At 43.2% G+C, this 19,272-nt stretch overlaps 2 protein-coding genes across 2 annotated transcripts; both read left to right on the top strand.

The window, feature by feature from the left end:
* LOC134407547 (cytochrome b-c1 complex subunit 6, mitochondrial) lies at nucleotides 1-3,324 on the top strand. Its single transcript, XM_063139418.1, has 4 exons — nucleotides 1-115; nucleotides 1,309-1,332; nucleotides 2,431-2,592; nucleotides 3,054-3,324. The coding sequence occupies exons 1-4, from the start codon at nucleotides 65-67 to the stop codon at nucleotides 3,084-3,086; spliced, it is 270 nt and encodes an 89-aa protein (XP_062995488.1). The 5' UTR covers nucleotides 1-64; the 3' UTR covers nucleotides 3,087-3,324.
* Nucleotides 3,325-5,139: 1,815 nt separating this feature from the next.
* Nucleotides 5,140-16,970, top strand: NSUN4 (NOP2/Sun RNA methyltransferase 4). The gene is made up of 6 exons (XM_063139487.1): nucleotides 5,140-5,298; nucleotides 8,112-8,503; nucleotides 9,909-10,063; nucleotides 12,639-12,793; nucleotides 14,037-14,161; nucleotides 15,034-16,970. The coding sequence occupies exons 1-6, from the start codon at nucleotides 5,167-5,169 to the stop codon at nucleotides 15,308-15,310; spliced, it is 1,236 nt and encodes a 411-aa protein (XP_062995557.1). The 5' UTR covers nucleotides 5,140-5,166; the 3' UTR covers nucleotides 15,311-16,970.
* Nucleotides 16,971-19,272: the final 2,302 nt, after the last annotated feature.

The following is a 19,272-nucleotide window of genomic DNA, read 5'->3' as shown; positions in this document are numbered from 1 at the left end:
TTGAGCGCGCGGGTGACCCTTGCGTGTCCTTCTGAGGCAGCTAAGCGAGAACAGGTTTGCCGAGATGGGGTGGCAGGACGAGAAGGCGTTGGAAGGCCGCACCGGCGACCCCGAGGTGAGCTCTTCCCTTCATTGCAGTGGGAGACGGGAAGGTGGTTAATTCGTTTGCCTTGAGGAATGCCCGTCGTCCTCTTCCTTGAGCCTCCCCGCTGCCTTTGCTCACCGCCACCTCCCCTCCCCGCGGAGTCTTAGTCTACTTCCTGCTATATTTTTGCTCTGGAACTTACTCAATAGGACTGTGGAAGATCTGTTAAGACCTCAGCCAAAATAGCTAAGGCTGCAATCTGTGCCTATTTATTTGGGAATAAGAACCATTGGATTTAATGGGATTTACTTCTGAGTAAAGACGTATAGGATTTTACTGTGTGTATTTCATTTTCTCTGTGCCTGCTATTTCATTGCTATCGAATCTTTACCCTCTCTTGATGCTCATCTGTTAAACCCTCTCCAGTTTCATAGTTCATGTATTTATTTCCCTCCCCACCCAAGAAATTCAAAGCAGGTTACACGTACTCATCCCTCCCTTCTCCAATTGAATTTTTTCCTTGCCTTGTTTTTCAAAGAGCTCCTAACTTCTGTGTCCACACATGCGCACACATGCTCTTATTTCCAGATAAAAGAGCCCCCAGTCCTCCCTCTCTGCTCTTACTGTCTATAATCTCAGCTAGAGCAGTTTCAACTTAATGTCTCTGTTGTGTACAGTACCTTAGTGTACTATTCCTGCTGAAAATGATGTGTACTACTTCACAAAGCTCTCCCCAGTCTTGTTTCTATTTGTTTCTCGGTTTTCCTTCCTGTATAATTTTCCCCATCTCATTTTGAAATCTGCTATGGATACCCATGTTTGTATGCTTACTGTGTGTGTTTATTCTTTGTTTATTATTTATTTTATCCCATATTACTTTGCTTCACAGTGCCTTCCACGTAATGCTGCCTGTGTCTCTCCCATATTTGCTTACAGTATAACTTGCATGCTGAATTACATCAGCCTCTAATACATAGTGGGGGGAAACAGATTGTTGTTGGACTCCCATCTGCCTCAGCCAACATGGCTGAGTTCAATTGTAATAAATATTTTTGAGTAAATGATTTCCGTAATAAGCAAATACAACATGTGTTATGAAAGGAAGAAGCTGTACGACATCGAAAAATGCAAATAATTGAATTGCTATTGGTTTTGCTATGACTAAAGTTATATTAAGCGAATATTAAGAGCCTTATGACTTTTTTATTTTCTTGTTTATTCAGGAAGAGGAAGAAGCAGAGCTTGTGGTATGTAACTTTAAATATAATGATGATGGACTCTCATGCACAACAAACAGTTAAAATATTATTTCACCAAATCTATCGAACTAACAAATGGTGCACAGATGTGTGGGTGGTGGGGATGATGACTTCTTGAGATCAGAGCTGAAAGTTGGTTAGTAAAGTGTTAATACATACCTTTTTCTGTATGGCAAACTGAGATGCAAGTAATCTTGTTTCAGCAAAGTAGCATCTCTTCTCAGATCACATTGTAACTTTTTTCAATATTTATAGCTGCTTCTGCACAGAGCTTTACTGGCACCTTTATAAAAGCTGCTTCTGCCAAGCCTAGGTGTAGCTTGCTTTCTTGCCCAACAGTATGTAACTTTTTTTCCTAGGACTGATAATTCAAGAATAAAATGATAAATTGATAATAAGAATTGCATGAGGCAAGTCAGATAAGTGCTATGTCTTTTCTGTATGTCTTCTGAGTGTTATCATATACTTAAAATTATTATTATTATTATTATTATTATTATTATTTATTTATATAGCACCATCAATGTACATGGTGCAAGGTATTAGTAAAAGGTATTAGTACTCTTGTTACTGTACTGTATCTTCATGTGCTTCTTGTTTTGCTTAATATTTACTCCAAACTGCACTGTTTGGAACACCTGAAATTTCAGTTTACATGCATCTTCTTTTCCCAGTGTAGAGCAACAGGAGACAGAATCTGGATTGCAATTTATGCATGGGCTCTGCATACCCAAAAAATTATGCATGGCTCACAGGCTCATGTTTATAATCCTGAGGCTCGTGGCTTTACTTTTCATAAATGCTTCTCAGTCATACTAGTTGTCACAGTATAGTTGGTGATGGCCTGCATTTTATAACTATTGGTTTCTAAGCTTGTTATGATTCACATCTATCTGGGATTAGAGACAGAGATAACAAGCTTTTGTATTCCAGCTTGTTAGATTAAGTATGAACTTCTCTTAGTAATGAGCCATCTGTATTAACTATTCGTACGTATATATTGCTTTTCTTCCAGGATCCATTAACTGCTATCAGGAATCAATGTGAACAGTAACTATTCCTTCTTTTATATTGCTTTTCTTCCAGGATCCTTTAACTACTGTCAGGGAACAATGTGAACAATCAGCAGAATGTGTGAAAGCCCGGGAACGTTTAGAGAAGTGCGATGATCGAGTTTCTTCAAGGTCCCGTACACAAGAACAGTGTACAGAGGAACTTTTTGACTTCTTACATGCTAGAGACCATTGTGTAAGTTTGCTTCAGAATGACTTCTAAGCATGAACATTGACTTGTGGCTCTGAAAGAATCTTATTTCTCCAATGTTGAGCTGTAGAAACGTTATTCATTCCATATTGATATCAAACAAGGAACAACAATTGAATCTAGATATTGGTTTAATTGCAAAGAATTCAAATGCCATTTTGATATGTATCCCATAGCTTTGAAAGAATTGTCATCTTCATAAGAGAAATAGTATGGTTGGCAAAAAAGGTTTGTTCTTGTTTATAAATGCTGTGTAGCATCCAAATATTTTGTGAAGGAAATCCTATGGATTGGTCCACTGCTGCTAAAGTGCAGCCCTCTGTAACAAGCTTTCTACTCTGCAATAATGCAATTAGCTCCCAAAGGGAATGTAACATTAATAGTAGCGTGTCTCTACATAAGGCAACTCCTGTTTTCATTTAATGTGTTTATCTTTTGGGTTTCAGGTGGCTCATAAACTCTTCTCCAAATTGAAATAAATATTATTACAAGCCAGTCTCCTCCTTCTGCTTACTGGATGAAAACCTGAGCATGTTCTGTTGTAGATGTGTTGCTCTGCATCTGTGGCTTGAGAAGACTGGAACTAGCTCTCTGGCAACTCTGTAAGAGTTTAAGAGTTGCCGTCAAGTTACTTCTGTGTTATGTGGAAGATTTGCAAATCTTCACAATGTTTCTGTAGCTTCCCATATTAAACATTTTTCCTGTGAAATATAAAAATGTGTGTTAACTCAGAAACATCCTTGAGTGCCGCTTTTCTTGGTAGAAAGGTGGGATACAAATCAAATAAATAAGTATCCCAGCATGCTCTGACATTAAATATAAACAAAATTCAGGAAGTTTATTACTTCAAAGTGTCCATTTTTCATGGCATCAAAACTAATGAAATCTCATATGGATTGTAATTTCCTGGGTTAAAAACAAGTCAAAATGAACATACAACACTCAGAAGAAAGCACCAACTAATAATTGAGGTGGAGGCAGGAGAATAAATCAGGAAAACACTTATTGTTGGAGGAAAGGTTTCTAAAGATGCTATCCTATGGTCCCTGGACAGGTGACTCATGGGTCATAAGATATAATGGAAGACCCTCCCCATGGCTGCTGCTGTTGCTTTTCTGCTGTCTGCTGCAGTGGAGAGGGCAAAAAGGAAGTGTGATGGAGGCAGCTTTCGAATTGCATGGGGCAAAAAATACACCAGTACCGCAACTGGGACTAATGGAAAGGAAAATCTTAAACAGCAAAAGATGGGGAAATGACTGCCCCCACCCCTACAGATCCCTTTCATGTTACCCTTTATGAGTCTAGTTGGGCCTAGCAAGTGGCAGTTCATCTGCCATGGTTCTTCCTTCGTTGCTGCCATTGGATTGTTATGCCCATCTTGTGTTTTTAAATTTTGTATATTTTTTAATGTTTACTGTTTTAAACTGTTGTAAACCGCCCAGAGCGCTTCGGCTGTGGGGCGGTATATAAATGTAATAAATAAAGATACAGAAATCGCAGCAACTGCAAAGGCTGTAAGCACTTAGGCAGGGTGTACAACTTCCTGCTGCCTCCCCTATTAAAATGCTAATTTCTCTCTCTCTAGCCATCTGTTCCTTTCCCTCCTCTCTAAGTAGAGGAAAAGCCAAAACCTGAATAAATTACAGGAAAAAAAGCTATCTTTAGATATTAACGTTTGCATAATAGTGTGTACAAAAGCTGTCACTTTGCACAATCAACCTTCATATTTGTGTGTGTATGCACATATCCTGGAAGCTATCAGCTATATTATACCCAGTAAGTGCAAAGGTATAATATAGCTGATAATATAGTATGAGGCCATTCCATTTATTTCAAACATGTTAAACTTTACAAGCTGAAGAGCAGTATTTTGATTTGAGTACAATTGTGAAGGATCTGCAATTTGGAACGGAAAACCCCCCTCATGATACTGCTTTCACAACTGAGGAGCAGACATAGAGCCATGTACACTGGGGGTAATTAGTCAAAGTAGCCTGCATTGTGGCAGGACAGAGGGAAGAGATTTTCTTTTCCAGCATGAACAGATTAGGGCTGTAGCTTTCCACTTTTCCTTCCACAACTTCTGTAGGAAGTGCCAGGTGGCTTGATAGAAAATCGTCACCTTTGTTTTTAACTTTTGTAAACCGCCCAGAGAGCTTCGGCTATGGGGCAGTATATAAATGTAATAAAATATTATTTATTTATATAGCACCATCAATAAAATTAAGATGCCTGATGTGCATGGTATGTAGGCTAGGAAGATCTGCGATCTCTTGCCCTGTCCTTCGGGCTGGCCTGTAGCCAGCGATTTTGGCAGGCCTGTGAATTCGCTCTGGGTTTTAATCAGAACCAGCCAGAACTCTAAAGGGGCCATCCGAGGTGCTGAACCTACTCTGCGAGGGACATCAGCACTAGAGTTCTGAGTGGACGGATTCAAAGCCCCACCAAAGTTGGAGCCGCCAGCCTCCCTTGGTCCGCCGTAGATGGCCCCACGAGGAGGAGGAGGAGCTTTTGCGTCGGCCCGCGTGGCCTATGTCGGGCTCTTAACATCGGAAGAGAATGATGGCGGCTGCCCACGCCGGGTATGGAAGGCGGCCGCTCTTGCAGTTGCTGCGGCAAGAGACTCCTTTCCTGAGCGGCCCGTTTTTCGCCTCGGCTCCCTGCCGGCATCGACACTTCAAGAAGAAATGGGTGAGGAGGAGGCCGACCCCTTCCCCGGGCGTTTCGGCGGGCCCGGAGGGATTATGACACAGCCCCGCAGACCGGAATATCTTCCCGGCCATCTTACTAGCCCCTTCCGCCGCCGCCGCTGCGTGCTCCGCCTCCCATGTGGTTCTTGCTCTCCTGCCAGCCCCGGCACGATAGCCCGCACCACACGTACCCCGCTCGGTTTTCGCTTTGTTTACATGGAATTAAATTAGTGGCAGGGTTAAGCAAGCTTACCCCACGTAAGCCTAAATGGGTTGAAAGCAGACGTACGTGCCTTATGCAGAAGTGGAGCGTACTCCCAGGTCAATGGGATCATAGCCTCGGTCATATAGGCTATGTAAATATAGAGTTGCAGCTTCAGTCATTGATTGAAATGAATGGGATTTAATTGAGTCATTTCTAATTTAAAACGCAACTATAAATTTTTATACAGGAAGAAAAGTCCTACAACTCCCAGCATTCCTGGCTGGGGAATGCTGGGAGTTGAAGGACGTTTCCTGCTCTCAGCATGATTCAATTTGCATCCAACACAGAGGGGCTTAGAACATGCATAGGATTGCACAGACAATCCTGCTCCGTCAGTCTTTAAAAAAATACAAATTTTGTAGCTCCATCCCATGCATTTTTACTTGGAAGTGTCCCATGGAGGTTAATGGAATTGAAAAGTAATTGTGTGTACATTTCACAGACCTACGTGTAATCCTATCTATCTATCTATCTATCTATCTATCTATCAGAAGCACATCCTATTGAGTTCAGTGGGGTTTCTGCCTTGGTAAGCGGATATATGATTGCAGCTTTAAACTTCTTGTGTTGAGAGTCCTTGAGCAACAGAAATGTGTGTGTTTGGGGTTGGGCAACCAACACCACCCTGTTTTTCTGTAGCCCACCTTGAGCCCACAGAATGGAATGGTCTGAGAGATGCTCATATGTCCACAAAGCATAGCAGGAGCTTTGGAAATAGTTTTGGATTGGATTGCAAGCATGAGTTTTCTGATTATAGGTTTTTCTCCTAGTGATATAGGATAGTAAATAAGGCAATTCTTATATTTCTATACCACCCCGTAGCCAAAGCTTTCTGGGCAGTTCACAGAAGTTAATACCCTTTTGTCTTTTAACTTACCATATTTCTTCAATTCTAAGATGCACTTTTCCCCCCACATAAACATCTCTAAAAATGGGGTGCGTCTTAGAATCGCAGGTGTGTCTTAGGGTTTTTTTCTGTTGGTGGTACTGAAATTAGTATGCGTCTTACAATCGATGGCGTCTTACAATCGAAGAAATACGGTAATATATAATACTCATTTCAGTCAATCATAAGGCCAAATCTTTACAAGATGCCCAGTTTTCAAGCCCAGAAGCATTAGGAGCCACGGTAAGGCATTCATGCAGGCAGTGACTCACTAAGATATACCCTGGTCTGCTTAGTATCCAGGCCTCTTGTGGCTATGATTTTTCTCTATTCTGCCTTATGCAGAATCTGTTTTGTTCCTATAGACACATACACACACTAAAAAAAAACCACCCGCAAATAACTTCAGAAAAGTTACTTGCCCTCCTCTTTGCAGAGAAATACTTAAAAAAAGCCCACACATAGTCCAAGCCAATTTATACTTTGGCCTCCCACAAAAGCAATGCAACAAACAGTATCAAGGACTGTTGCAAAATAAAACACGTCAACTGAACAAAATATTCCATTTGTATATTTCAGCCACAGAACATGGGCTTTCTAGTTGTGGAATGCAAGGCCTCCTGGGCCCCCTCCTTGCATAAGGGAGAGTGTGTCCGTGGGGTGGGAGTTGTTTCCCGCTGGTGTCACCTCATGTGGGAAGGATCAATCCTATGGCCTTTCCCATCTGGGTCTTACTGGCAGGGTGTTGATTGAGTTGGAAATGCTGTGTGATTGGCTCCGGTCTCATGACTGTGATATTCACTCATACTTCCCAGAAATCTAGGACTATACCACAGTGGAATTGTGTATTCATGTATGTGAAGGGCGCCTGGCCCTAGTCCCTTGCTATACCAAACCCAAACTATGGAAAGGTCATTTCATTTTATTTTGTTTATTGCTATACCGCCAAGAGCCAAAGCTCCCTGGGGAGTTCACAAAAATTGCAGTCCAAAATACAATGTAATAAAAAGATAAAACTTTTAATGTGCAAAGTTTAAAAATGATTTAAACCCACAAAAAACAGTTAAAATAAAATATTAGGACCTGATGAGACTAGTGGCATTAAAAAACCCATCATATGCTGTCAAATGTCTAGGAGTAGAAAAAGCCTTAACCGAGTGTCAAAAAAATGACAATGAGGCTGTTCGCACGTAATGGCAGCAAATTGTGTTTTAATCATGTGCCAGGCACATTCCGTAGCCTTCAACCCCAGTTTGGGTCAATCGAGGGTTGCTACATGTAGTCCAAACCTGAACATCATAAATTGATTGTGGGTTAACCTACCTGCAGTTAGCCTAACAACTAATTGTAGGTTAACTGTGGGCTGTTTAATACATGATTAACTTATAGTGTCCAGGTTTGGACTTTATGTAGCAACCCCCAATTGGGGGTTGAATATTCAAAACGGCTGTGGAATGCACCCAGGAGGCACCATGGCAAATTGTGGGTTAATTCACCCCACAATTTGCTGCTGTTATATGTGAACTGTGCCTATGTTGGCACCAGGCAGCCCTTAGTGGGGAGTGCATTTCGCAATTGGGGGGCTACCACTGATAGGTTGGTTCTTTAGCAGCACTGGGGAATTCAGGTCTTTTACATGCCTGATATTTTAATTCTTGTAAAGGCAACCACTGCTCCTCGGATTTCTTCCGTCAGATTGGCTCTGCAGATATTTGACATGAACTACAGTGTGCAGTTTGGCAGCCTCTGGCCCTCGATCCGCATCAGCCTCCTGTCAGAGCAGAAATATGGAGCCCTAGTCAACAATTTCTCTGATGTGCAGCAGGTCATCCAGCAACTGGAAGACCTGAATGCCGTGGATTTCATTTGGGAATCTCAAAAAGGAGTGCAGGATTCCGATTCCATGGCTGAGCAAGCTGACAGCGAACCAACCTCGTCCCAAGAAATTCAGGCTAAATCTTCTAAATCCCAAGGGCAGCCCCTTCCTTCCATCAGTCCCAACATCAAATGCTACACATTCCCCAAAGGAGACATCAGTCTTTTTCATCCAGCCAGGTATGTAACTGATCTTTAATTTTTTGGTGGGTGGGGCACTCTTCAACATTTGTCAGGTGAAAATAAATATTCTCCTTGTGAATGTCTCCTAAAATATCTGGTTGTTTCCAGTCATAATTAATGAATCATATGTTTCTCTTTTAAGTTCTTGAAGTGCCTGGTTTTGACTTCAGAGCTTTTTTCACTTAGAAGAATGGAGTGTGTACATGCTCTCTTCCCTCCCAGAAGAAGGCAGAACAGGTGGCAGTGGGCGGGGGAGCAGAATAGTGCCAAATACTCTGGTAGCTTCTTGTAGTCTTGTTTATTTGCTCGGAGCACCACCATATGTGGTTGCATGAGACTGATTTTATCTATCAATGTAATTATTTATTTCAGCATTTAGACTGAATAAGAGCCCAAGACCGCTTACAACATATTAAACACAAAAAGTTCTTTATAACAGAACAGGTTATAAAACTACAATCTAGAGGTGAGCAACCTGTGCTGCCCCAGCATGGCAGGCATTCAGGAAGGACAGGAAATGGAGTACAGATGTGAAAACGTGGGGAAAATGTAGGGGAGGCAGTCCCCTCCCCCCAATTTCCCCCAAATCCTTGGGGCAATGTTTTTTCCCCTGGGGGGGGGGGGAGGTGTCAATTTTTTATGGGTTTGTTTTGTTTTATTTGTTTGCTAGGCCTTCACAAGCTGGAGCCCAGCATCATCTGGAGGGTTACTCCCTCCCAAAACAATGTAGTTACAAAACAGGCTGGGAATTCCATAAACAGGGGACTGCCACTGAAAAGTTGAATGACATAGACCTGGTTTGTATGCCACTCTGGGCAATTTCTAAGTTGTTTAATCCAAGAATTATGGGGACAAGCAATATGCATGAGCTTCATGCTCATTGTTTCTGCTTTTAATCAACAACCCAGGAATGTGACATGCAAACCTGGAAACTTTGGCTTGTTCATGGGTTAAACAACCCACAGTTAACCCAAGAATAAACTATGAACAAGTGTTGGGTTAACTATGGGTTGTTTAACTCATAAACAACCCGGAGTGTCTGGGTTTGGTTTGGTAGTTGTACACAGAAATGATGAGTGTGCGCCTTGTGTGCTCTGCTCCTTCTGCAATTTCCCAGAGTGATGTGTGAACCAGGTCATTGGAAGCTGCCTTATACAGAGCCTGCTCATTGTTCCATCTAGCTCAGTGTTATCTAAACTAGCAGCAGCTCTCCAGCATTCGCCTTTCCCAGCCTTACCTGGAGATGTCAGGAATTGAAACTTGAAGCTTTTGCAAGCCAAGCTCTACCACTAAGCTATAGCCCTTCTATACTGCCAGTATATTTTCAGTAGGAGTTGCTGTAGAGTTCTCACTTCTTGTGCCTGTTGTGTGTTTAAGCTTCATACATTTCCCTTATTTGTAGACCAGACCTGATAGGAATTCTGGGCTACTATCTCCTGGATGCTGCATCAGTCTTGCCTGTCTTGGCTCTCAACCTACAGCCCGGTAACCTGGTCCTTGACCTTTGTGCAGCGCCAGGTGGGAAAACGTTGGCACTTCTGCAGACTGGGTGTTGCCGTAAGTAACCTTCTTTTCCTGCCTTTGCCCCTCTGTATGCAGTTGGTACTCCTGTGGTGTAGACAGAGGTGACTAGTCAAACCCTTTTTCCTGTTTCTATGTGGAATATGTTTCAAACTGTGAGGTCCACTGAGTAACTGATCTAGGGAGCAGCCATCTGAATGATTCGTATATTCTGTGCAAAGTTTTTTTCCCATCAGTCGTCATAGGGTTTATGGAGTTGCATTTATTCAACAGTGAGTTGTCTCCTTGCCCCAAGTAAGAAGTTGTCTTGCACCCTAGTAAGCGGGCTTGGGATTGATTGTCGCCTTCTTTTTTAAAATTTGTAGACTGTCTTTATGCTTAAAGATGCTAAAGGAGTAGGTACTTATGTGCTGCGCCTAGGCGAGGACAAGAAAACATGCGGGGGAGGTGAGGAAAGAAAAATTTGGGGGAGAAACACTTTCCCCAGATTTTTTTTTAAAAATCCCTGGGGAATATATGTTTCCTCCCTTCCTGCATTTTTTCTGGTGTCCCCCCTCCCCGATCTTCTTATCTCTAGCTGTGGTTTATGTGTCTTACATTTGGGGGAGGCCCATAGCTCAGTGGTAGAGCACATGCTTTGCCTGCAGAAAGCTCCTGGTCCAGTCCCTGGCATCTCCAGGTAGGGCAGGTGAAGATTCCTGCCTGAAACATTGAAGATCTGCTGCCAGTCAGTGTAGGCTGTGTAGAGCTAAAGGAACCTTTGGACTGACTCAGTATAAGGCAGCTTCCTATGTTCCTGTAGGCCTAAAGCCTTTAGTGCTGTAGATCTTTCCCCTTTTTCACAAGACTCACAAACTGCATAAACACTTAGGTGTCGTCTCATGCAGTTTTCTAGTTTTTCTGCGCTGGGAAAGAAGGTGGAGTAGAAGAGAGGGATGAGAAAAGAGCTGTGTTTCCATTGTCCACAGCTTCTTGCTCCTCTCCTCCTGCCTGTCTCACAAATGAAAATTGTGCAGTATAATGAATTGGTCCTGTGCATATTTACTTAGAAGTAAGTCCCACTGTGTTCAGTGAGACTTGCTTTCTAGTAATAACATATTTATTTATTACATTTTTATACCGCCCAATAGCCGAAGCTCTCTGGGCAGTTCACAAAAATTAAAACCATAATGAAACAACCAACAGGTTAAAAACACAAATACAAATGGAAATGTAGCCTTAGAGCTTTTGCTGAGATCGGTTTAGGAACCCTGGGTGCATTACTATGGGAGATGGCATGACTCACTTGTTTTGGTCAGCTGGAGCTACCTGATGTGGTGCATCTTGTTTGCTTTGGTTGTGGCACATTGTGCCTTGGATTGCATGGGTTAATCTTTCTTGTTGCCTTGTTCTATCCCAGGATGTGGTCTTGACCAGATAGGGTTCCAGTCCAAGCAGGAGCTCTAGGTGAGAGTTGGGTTCTGGCAAAGCAAAGTACAGTTTCCATTAAGGCAAAGTCATGCTCGGCAAAGGTCAGGTTCTGATAAGGTCAAATCCAGGTGGCTGGAGATCCCTAGGAGCAGGCTCACATGTTGCTTCAGCCCTGGCAACCCCGGAATGAGCCTTAAGTAGGGCTGCAGGTCCATCTGAGTGGCGAGCTGTGCCTGCAGTGAGAGAGGCCTATTCAGTTAAAGGAGCCAGACTGCTTTAAGAGCTGCTGACGCTGACGGTACCATTAGGGTTTCTTGGCTGGAGTCCACAGAGTCCGAGGATGGCAAGGCCACCTCCTCAGGCCAAAGTGGTACAGGCTCCTCTTGCCTTGGAGCTTCCAGGACAGTGTCTGGATCCAGTTCTGAGGGCAGTTTTCTCTCCCCCTCTTAATACTTCCTCTGAATCCATGGCCTTGTCCAGAGGTGACTCTGTAGCTCAGTTCAAACAACACATTAGTCAACAGTGGTTTTAGAACTCCATGGTGGAATTTTCTACACCACCATTGAGAAACATGTTGTTTGGTGGGAAAACTCCACGCAATGGTGAAGGGTTTTTTGTGTGTGAAAACACTCCATGCAGAATAACCACACTGTGCAGAGGAGAGTTCCTGCACAACCATTGCGTTGCATGTTCTGTGGCAGGCTCCATTGAATTTTCCATTGGGTTGAGTTGACTTTTCCCAATGGGTACAGAGTTCCCTGGCAAGAGCAACAAAAAGAGCAAGTGCTCTAGGAGAGGATTTTTTTTTTTTTTTTTTTGCAGCAATGGCTGATGGATGACTATTGTGAGGACCAGGGGAGGAGAGAGGGCGGAGGAACTGTCAATTCCACAGTAGCCCGCAGTCACACAATGGTGGAGTTAGAACATGTTGTGTGGGCAGTACGTCCTAAAAACTCAACTATTGAATGAAGTTTTCACACTGCGTTGACTAATGTGTTGTCCGAACTGAGCCAGTGTGTGTGTGTGTGTGTGTGTGTGTGTGTGTGTGTGACAGAATGATTGTGTGTGAGAGTAAGAGGGTGTGCACACCACACAGCAACATAGCCATCATTTCCCTGTCATGCAGAGATTTTGGCTTGTGATTTGAAGAATCTGAGAACTGGGCTGCTCTTGGTTTATGCTGCAGTTCTTCTTTCAATAGGAGAGCTGGCAGCCAATGATCTCTCTGCTTCTCGCACTCGCCGGCTGCAGGAGGTACTCCACAGCTACCTTCCCAAAGAGATCCTTAATACTTTGCGGATTACAACAGGGGATGGGAGGAAATGGGGTGACCTGGAGATGAACACTTATGATCGGGTAAGTTTTACGAATTACTGGGATTATGGGGTGAGATACAAACTGAGACTCAAAACCCAAATGCAATTTCTTGAACACCTTTATTCAGATAAAATGCAGTTAAATTCAGCCCTAGGAACTCCAGTTGGGTGTTTTGCTATGTACTTTATATACATTTTCCTGTTATTGATTGATCCTGCAGATTCTTCTAATATTCTCCTGCCCTTTAAACGTTGACCTACGAGTCAGTAACTGCTGTATTGCTGATGGTGCAATGCCCCTGGTCAATTGACCACAAGCTTGCTATTTCCAAAGAATGTTGTAACAACTGACACTACAGTTATTGGTTCTGGACAGTCTGTAAGCGTCTCTTCAACCAGTCGCCAGAAGTGCTTATGGTGGGATTTCTGGGACCCCCAATACTCCATAGCTCATGGCCTTGCTGAAACTCATCAACACTCACACCATTGGAACTCACCTGCATACAATAGAGACACAAAATGTGGTGCATAGCCTCACAGTCTGGTAACATTTTACGATGATGATGATGATGATGATGATGATGATGCAGTTGCAGTTTTCATTGGGAGAGTTGCAGTTTTCATTGGGAATCTATTTCTATTCTTGAACTGTTAGATCCAATTACTGTTTTTAATTATTTCCAAAATCTAATCCTTGATTACCTATACTTGATAGTATTGCTTCTGGTTATCCAATTGTATGTCATTAATTTTATTTATATAATACTTATTGTCCATCTTACCTCTATGGAGTTCAAGGTGACATACATGGTTTTCCTCACCAATTTATGCTCACAAGTTGAGAGATTGTGACTGACCTAAAGTCACCCGTGAGTTTCACAGCCGAGTGGGTATTTGAACCTGGGTCTCTCCACTCTTTGTCCAGTGCTTTAACCACTACACCATAAGTGAGCATTCATTTATATGCAAGACGTCTAGGAATAGTTGCAGCTGTGATGTGAATTACAGCAGGTTGCTACTAATATATAATCCAATATTCTCTTATGCAGAGGAACCTGAGAATTTCAGTTTTCATTTTCTAAATCAACAACAAACTCAGCAACCTTCTAGTTTGTTTCCCCATCGCTGTTAAAAAAAACCCCAGAAACTTTAAAATTTGAAATATTCTCAAACAGAGTAGAAGAAACCTGACCAAAACATGTCTGAATTAGTGGAGGGAAATGAACAGGCAAAACTCTTGGGAGTTTACTTAGGAGAAATATTTTGCCTTCTGTTCCATGCAGGTGCTTGTGGATGTGCCATGCACAAATGACCGGCACTCACTCATCGAAGAGGACAATAATATCTTCATGCGCATGAGAAAGGGGGAGCGTCAGATGTTACCGATGCTCCAGCTAGAGTTGCTTGTGTGAGTGATCCTGACCTTCTGTTATGTATGCTTGGTGCTGAGCCATGCTTGTGTCCCATGTTCTGGGAAGGATTAAATAATTTGTAGCCTTGCAAAGAAGCCCACAAACAGGTTTGCTTTCCTGCCTGGCCACACATACCTGTGTTAGTTGTGGCTTGGAAGATTTCCGTAATTCTTCCCTGCCTAGTCTCCTATGGTGACTTTTATTTGCCATAAGTGACTAGGCAAATGATTCTTTTAAAAGCCTGGCGTTCCACCCATACTTTAATGTAAGCATCCCAAGAAGCTCCTGCTCTTACATTAGATTCTTGTAAGGCACTCTCCCACTTGGTCTATGATGACTCAACAGAGAATGGGGAACAGAAGCAATGCTTTCAGGCAGACTTCCCCAACCTTGTGCCCTCCAGATTTTTTTGGACAACTCCCAGGGTCTTTGATGATTGGACATGCAGGCTAGGGCTGATGGGTGTTATAAGTACAAAACAACTGGAGGGGACCATGTATGGTGAAATTCAGAATATTGGTATTATATTATATTAGTGTCCCGCCTTTTCCCCAATACTGGGACGCAAGGCAGCTTTAAAGATTAAAAACATTTAAGTTAACTTGTAGGAAGAGCAAAATGATAATTTTGACAAGAGGCAGTTTAACAGGGCAGTGGAAGGCTATCCGATCCTGGGTATAGAAAGAACAGTGGTTAAAGAGGCAGTGGATGGTTCAAGGTAAAGGACTCCAGAATATTGTCTGGCCAAAGAACTCCACATGCTCTGTGCACTGGTTCGTGATGCATGGCCCACAGTGCTGGACAAGTGGTTCGCTTTAGCTTCCGGTCATCCGCCCCAGTGAACATTCCTTTTATCTTCCTTTTCCAGAGCTGGACTTCTTGCTGCCAATCCAGGAGGAGAGGTGGTATACTCGACCTGCACCTTGTCTCAGCTCCAGAATGAGTATGTGGTTGAGAGAGCGGTGGAGTTACTAGCAGTCCAGTACAACATCAGTGTCCAGGTTGAAGACTTGAGCCATTTCCGGAGTCTGTTCCAGAGCACATTTTCTTTCTATCCAGACTGCAGACTTGGAGAGCTAATCCTTCCCCACCTCACAGCTAACTTTGGACCCATGTATTTTTGCAAACTGCGCCGGTTGGGTTAGAATGAACAGAGCATGGCATGAAAAGAGGGAGGGAAATCTTCCAGACTTTTCTTTGGCATCTTTTTTTTTTAAGGGCTGTAATTATATTTACAAGAAAATATGAACATCTTGCTTTGTTTACCACAGCTGTGGGCCAGTTTCTGCACCGGAAATCCACTTGGAAGGGGGCACATTTACATGCCTCTAACATGGAGATCGGTCTAGATGTGTGAAAATTCACACACTGGCATCACATCACATGGGGTTAGTTAGTGCTGCCTTGTGAGCACTTGCACACTTTTGAGCAGCCTTCCCCAATCTGGTGCCTTCCAGATTAACACCCATCAGCCCCATCCAGAATGGTCAGGGATGCTGGGAGTTGTAGTCCAAAACATCTGGAGGCCACTATGGTTGGGAAGGTTGCTTTATAATGCAAGCCTTTACTTATGCTCAGAAGTAAATCCCATTGAGTTGAATATGATTTACTCCCAGGTAAATATGTATCGAATTGCAGCTTTAGAGACACAGAAGAATGGGGGCAAGGTTTTCAGTAGCAACAGTGTGCTGTGAATAACACATGAATCAGCTCACAGAGATTTCCCAAAAAGAGAGTGAGACCTAAAGTTCCCAAAAAATGTGTGTGTGTGTGTGTGTGTGGAGGGGGGGAATGGTAAATTATCTTCTGTTTGCTTTCAATGTATTACTGGTCTTTTCTCAATGCCTTTATGAATTAAGCGGATCTAGTGCTTCTCAGAGCTGAGCATCTAGGATAAGGACGGATCTAATGCCCCTTGTCACAAATCCAGTTGCCAACAACAAATACAAAATTAGGTCTTTACAGTATGAAGAAAAGAAGTTTGCCATTCCAGAGTCCTCCCAACCAATGTTCATTTCACTGCTATGTAGTGAGCGCGTTGTTGCCGTTCTTTTCCACAGAACCACGATATTTCATCTTCTCTGAAAATGTAAGGAAGATAAAGCATTTATCCAAACTGGAAGTGCTACCAACATGATTATTATTAAGCACGATATCCTGGCTTCTATGTGTTACTAATCATTTCTTTCAGTTTTGCCAGTAATATCTAGATGAGAGTATGCCTGGAAGCAGCTTTCTGCTTCCAATGCTTAATTAACCCACTTGTGGCAACTTTGCTCCTTTTCCAAGAATGTTTTCTATTACTCACAGTTATCTCACAACGCATAACCCTCATCACACCTGTTACTAATCACTTACAGTCAGCATATACAGATAATTAGGAACAGCACTCCTATGAAATACAATGAATTCTTATCAACAATGCATGTTATATTCACAATGTGTCACATGCCCCCGTAATCAGTGCTGCAGTATATCCCTACCACCATACCCTACATAAGCACAGGATATTGTTCTACTAGTACTACTTAAGGACTACAGTTCTATGTGCACCTACTTGGGAGTGAGTCCAACTAAAATAAATAGGACATAATTCTCAGTAGGATAGAACAATCAGTATGACTAATAATAAGTCTTCAGGGATATTTTGCTTCTGCATCTGGAAAGGCCCCGCATGTATTATTAAACCAGTTTCTGCTGATGTGAATATACAAGGTTTTGAGGTTTTCAATACCCCCTTGCTAATAGAACTGGGAATGCATGGGTGAGTGAGTGAGTAGTACTGGTACATAGCTTGTGGGCCTTCTCATGTTTGTATATATCAAATCAAGTTTTAAAAAAACCAGTTTTCACTGGGGTATTGGGATGGTGTGTGTACACACACAGTTTAGAAGACAGAATGAGAATCCTGTTTCCTAATCTTTCCAGCAACCAGCATGAGGATTTTCTTTAAATGTCCAAGGCTACTGGGCACCTAAGTTCTACAATTACTAGTATAACACCCATGTTGCTATGGCTCTAGTAGTCTGAGAGCGAAACATACGTTTCCTTGACTCCCACTTTGTCAGTCTTCCAGAAGCTGTATGGAGGTTACTTTTATTTAATGCAGTCAAGGACTTTTGGCCCTCACATCAATTGCCACTGAATGACATTTGCTTCGTCTCCTCAGGCCTCAAGCCCACCTCCTTCCCTCTTCCCCTACATTTTAAAACCTGCCTTTCCCCCTACAGCCACTGCCTCAGACCATTCTCCGCCACCTTCACCACAATCCCGGCTGCCAATATGGCGGCTTCAAGAGCAAACTCAGCTCACTAAGGCCAAGGTCCTCCCTCTGTCCCCTAGGGTGACCATAAGAAAAGGATGACAGTCTCCTGTATCTTTAACAGTTGCATAGAAAAGTGAATTTCAGCAGGTGTCATTTGTATGCATGTAGCACCTGAGGCATGTCTACACAAAGGGTTTGCCCCGGGATGGCTTCGCAGTAGCGGCACGTCATCTACATGACACAGCTGCCATTGCGAAGCCATCCAGGGGCAAACCCTGGAAACTCCACTCCAAAAAAGTCAGGCACTTACCCTGACTTTTTTGGCAGCGGAGCCCATGGCGCCCCTGATTGGTCACCATGGGAGACCCTGCGCCTCTGTAAAAGTTAAAAAAGGGAGGGGGAGAGGAACAGCCCAGTTCCTCTCCCCCTTTTAAAATATCTGTAGCTGTGCAGCTGTGCAGCTACAGATAATAAAAATAAAAAGAAATGGGTGGGGAGGAACGAGCAGACAGAGGGAGGAGACGTGGTTCGCCCAGTACCTCTCTTCGCCACCTCTTCTGGTTGCCTTGTTCCTTCCCTCCCTGTTTTTTAAAAAGAATTTATTAGCTGTGCAGATACAGACAATAAAATTAAAAAGGGGAGGAACAGTCCTGTTCCTCTCCTCTCTTCCCCCCTCCTTTTTTTTTTTTTTACTATTCCAGAGCCGGAAAATTTGCACTTGTGTTCCTTCCCATGCCGATGCCGGGAAGGAATGCAAGTGCGGGTGCAAAGTGCGTCGCAGCGCCAAAGCGCCACCATAAAGATGGGAGCTTGCTGAAATTCCCTCTTTATCACAACAGTTAAAGCTGCAGGAGCTCTGTCCTCCTTTTTATATGGTCACCCTAGACTGGGCCAGTTGGGCCTCCAAGGGGAGGCCATTCTACAACTGGGGTGCCACAACAGAGAAGGCCAGATATGTCAGTTTTCAGCTGTTGGCCCACAGACTTTAGAAGCAGTTTCACAAAAAGATCAGTACAGCCCTGAAGCTGGGTGTGGTCAATAATAAAGTGATGGAGGAGAAAGGGTTAAACTGAATGAAGTTCAGGTACTCTGGCATGCCAGAATCCAAGCCATGTGGTGGACCTGCCCTAGGGTATATAATTTCTGGATAATAGGCTTTCAAGAGACTAGTTTGAAAACAGGATAGTGGGTTCATCCATCCCCTCACCTGGCCTTGCTAAATTGATATATAGGTTTAGCTGTCGACCTGCTACGTAAAGAATGAGTGAGTCATCTATTGTTAGTGGCAAGATGGTTGATAGCCAAGTATTGGAAAGACAGTAAAGAGCTCAATATTAAAAACAGGTATCGGAGAGTTTGAGAGATATTTCTCTCTTTAAAATTGACTGAAAAGTTAAAGATTGCTGGAGGGCAATGAGATGAGACAAGTTTGAAGGAGTATGGAGGAATTCCACTGAATATGTAATTAAAGCGGAACATGGGAGAATGTGTTCCTCAGCATATACTGAGCTACGGAGAGCACAGGACTAGGGAAAGGAGGTTCCCTTCTGAACCTGTTTGAAAGAAAACGCGGTCTGTGAAACAAAGTGTACTATCCAGGCTAATGAAGGTGCAAACTGAAACTCTAATGGATTGCCAACGAATGAGTTGTTGTATGACTTATGTACCAGAACGAAAGGAAGAACAAAAAGCAATCCAAGCCACCTTTCCCCAGTGCCCGCCCGCTCCGGAGCGGCCGCTTTGCTGATGCGCCCTTGCAAAGGGTGGAGGGAGGCCAGGCGGCGGGGCGGAGCGTGCCAGCTGGCGCGGAAGGGAGACCTGCAAGGGTCACTGTCTGCTCGG

Source organism: Elgaria multicarinata, chromosome 1 (genome assembly GCF_023053635.1).
Source record: "Elgaria multicarinata webbii isolate HBS135686 ecotype San Diego chromosome 1, rElgMul1.1.pri, whole genome shotgun sequence".
Lineage (NCBI taxonomy): Eukaryota > Metazoa > Chordata > Lepidosauria > Squamata > Anguidae > Elgaria > Elgaria multicarinata.
Note: the sequence above shows the minus strand (reverse complement) of the source record. Positions and strands in the feature narration are given on the sequence as shown.

Coding starts and splice junctions, on each gene's coding strand:
- NSUN4 (XM_063139487.1), top strand. CDS start 5,167: ATGATGGCGGCTGCCCACGCCGGGTATGGAAGGCGGCCGCTCTTGCAG. Junction 5,299..8,111: donor GACACTTCAAGAAGAAATGG/GTGAGGAGGAGG, acceptor ATTCTTGTAAAG/GCAACCACTGCTCCTCGGAT. Junction 8,504..9,908: donor AGTCTTTTTCATCCAGCCAG/GTATGTAACTGA, acceptor CCTTATTTGTAG/ACCAGACCTGATAGGAATTC.
- LOC134407547 (XM_063139418.1), top strand. CDS start 65: ATGGGGTGGCAGGACGAGAAGGCGTTGGAAGGCCGCACCGGCGACCCC. Junction 116..1,308: donor GCCGCACCGGCGACCCCGAG/GTGAGCTCTTCC, acceptor TTGTTTATTCAG/GAAGAGGAAGAAGCAGAGCT. Junction 2,593..3,053: donor TACATGCTAGAGACCATTGT/GTAAGTTTGCTT, acceptor TTTGGGTTTCAG/GTGGCTCATAAACTCTTCTC.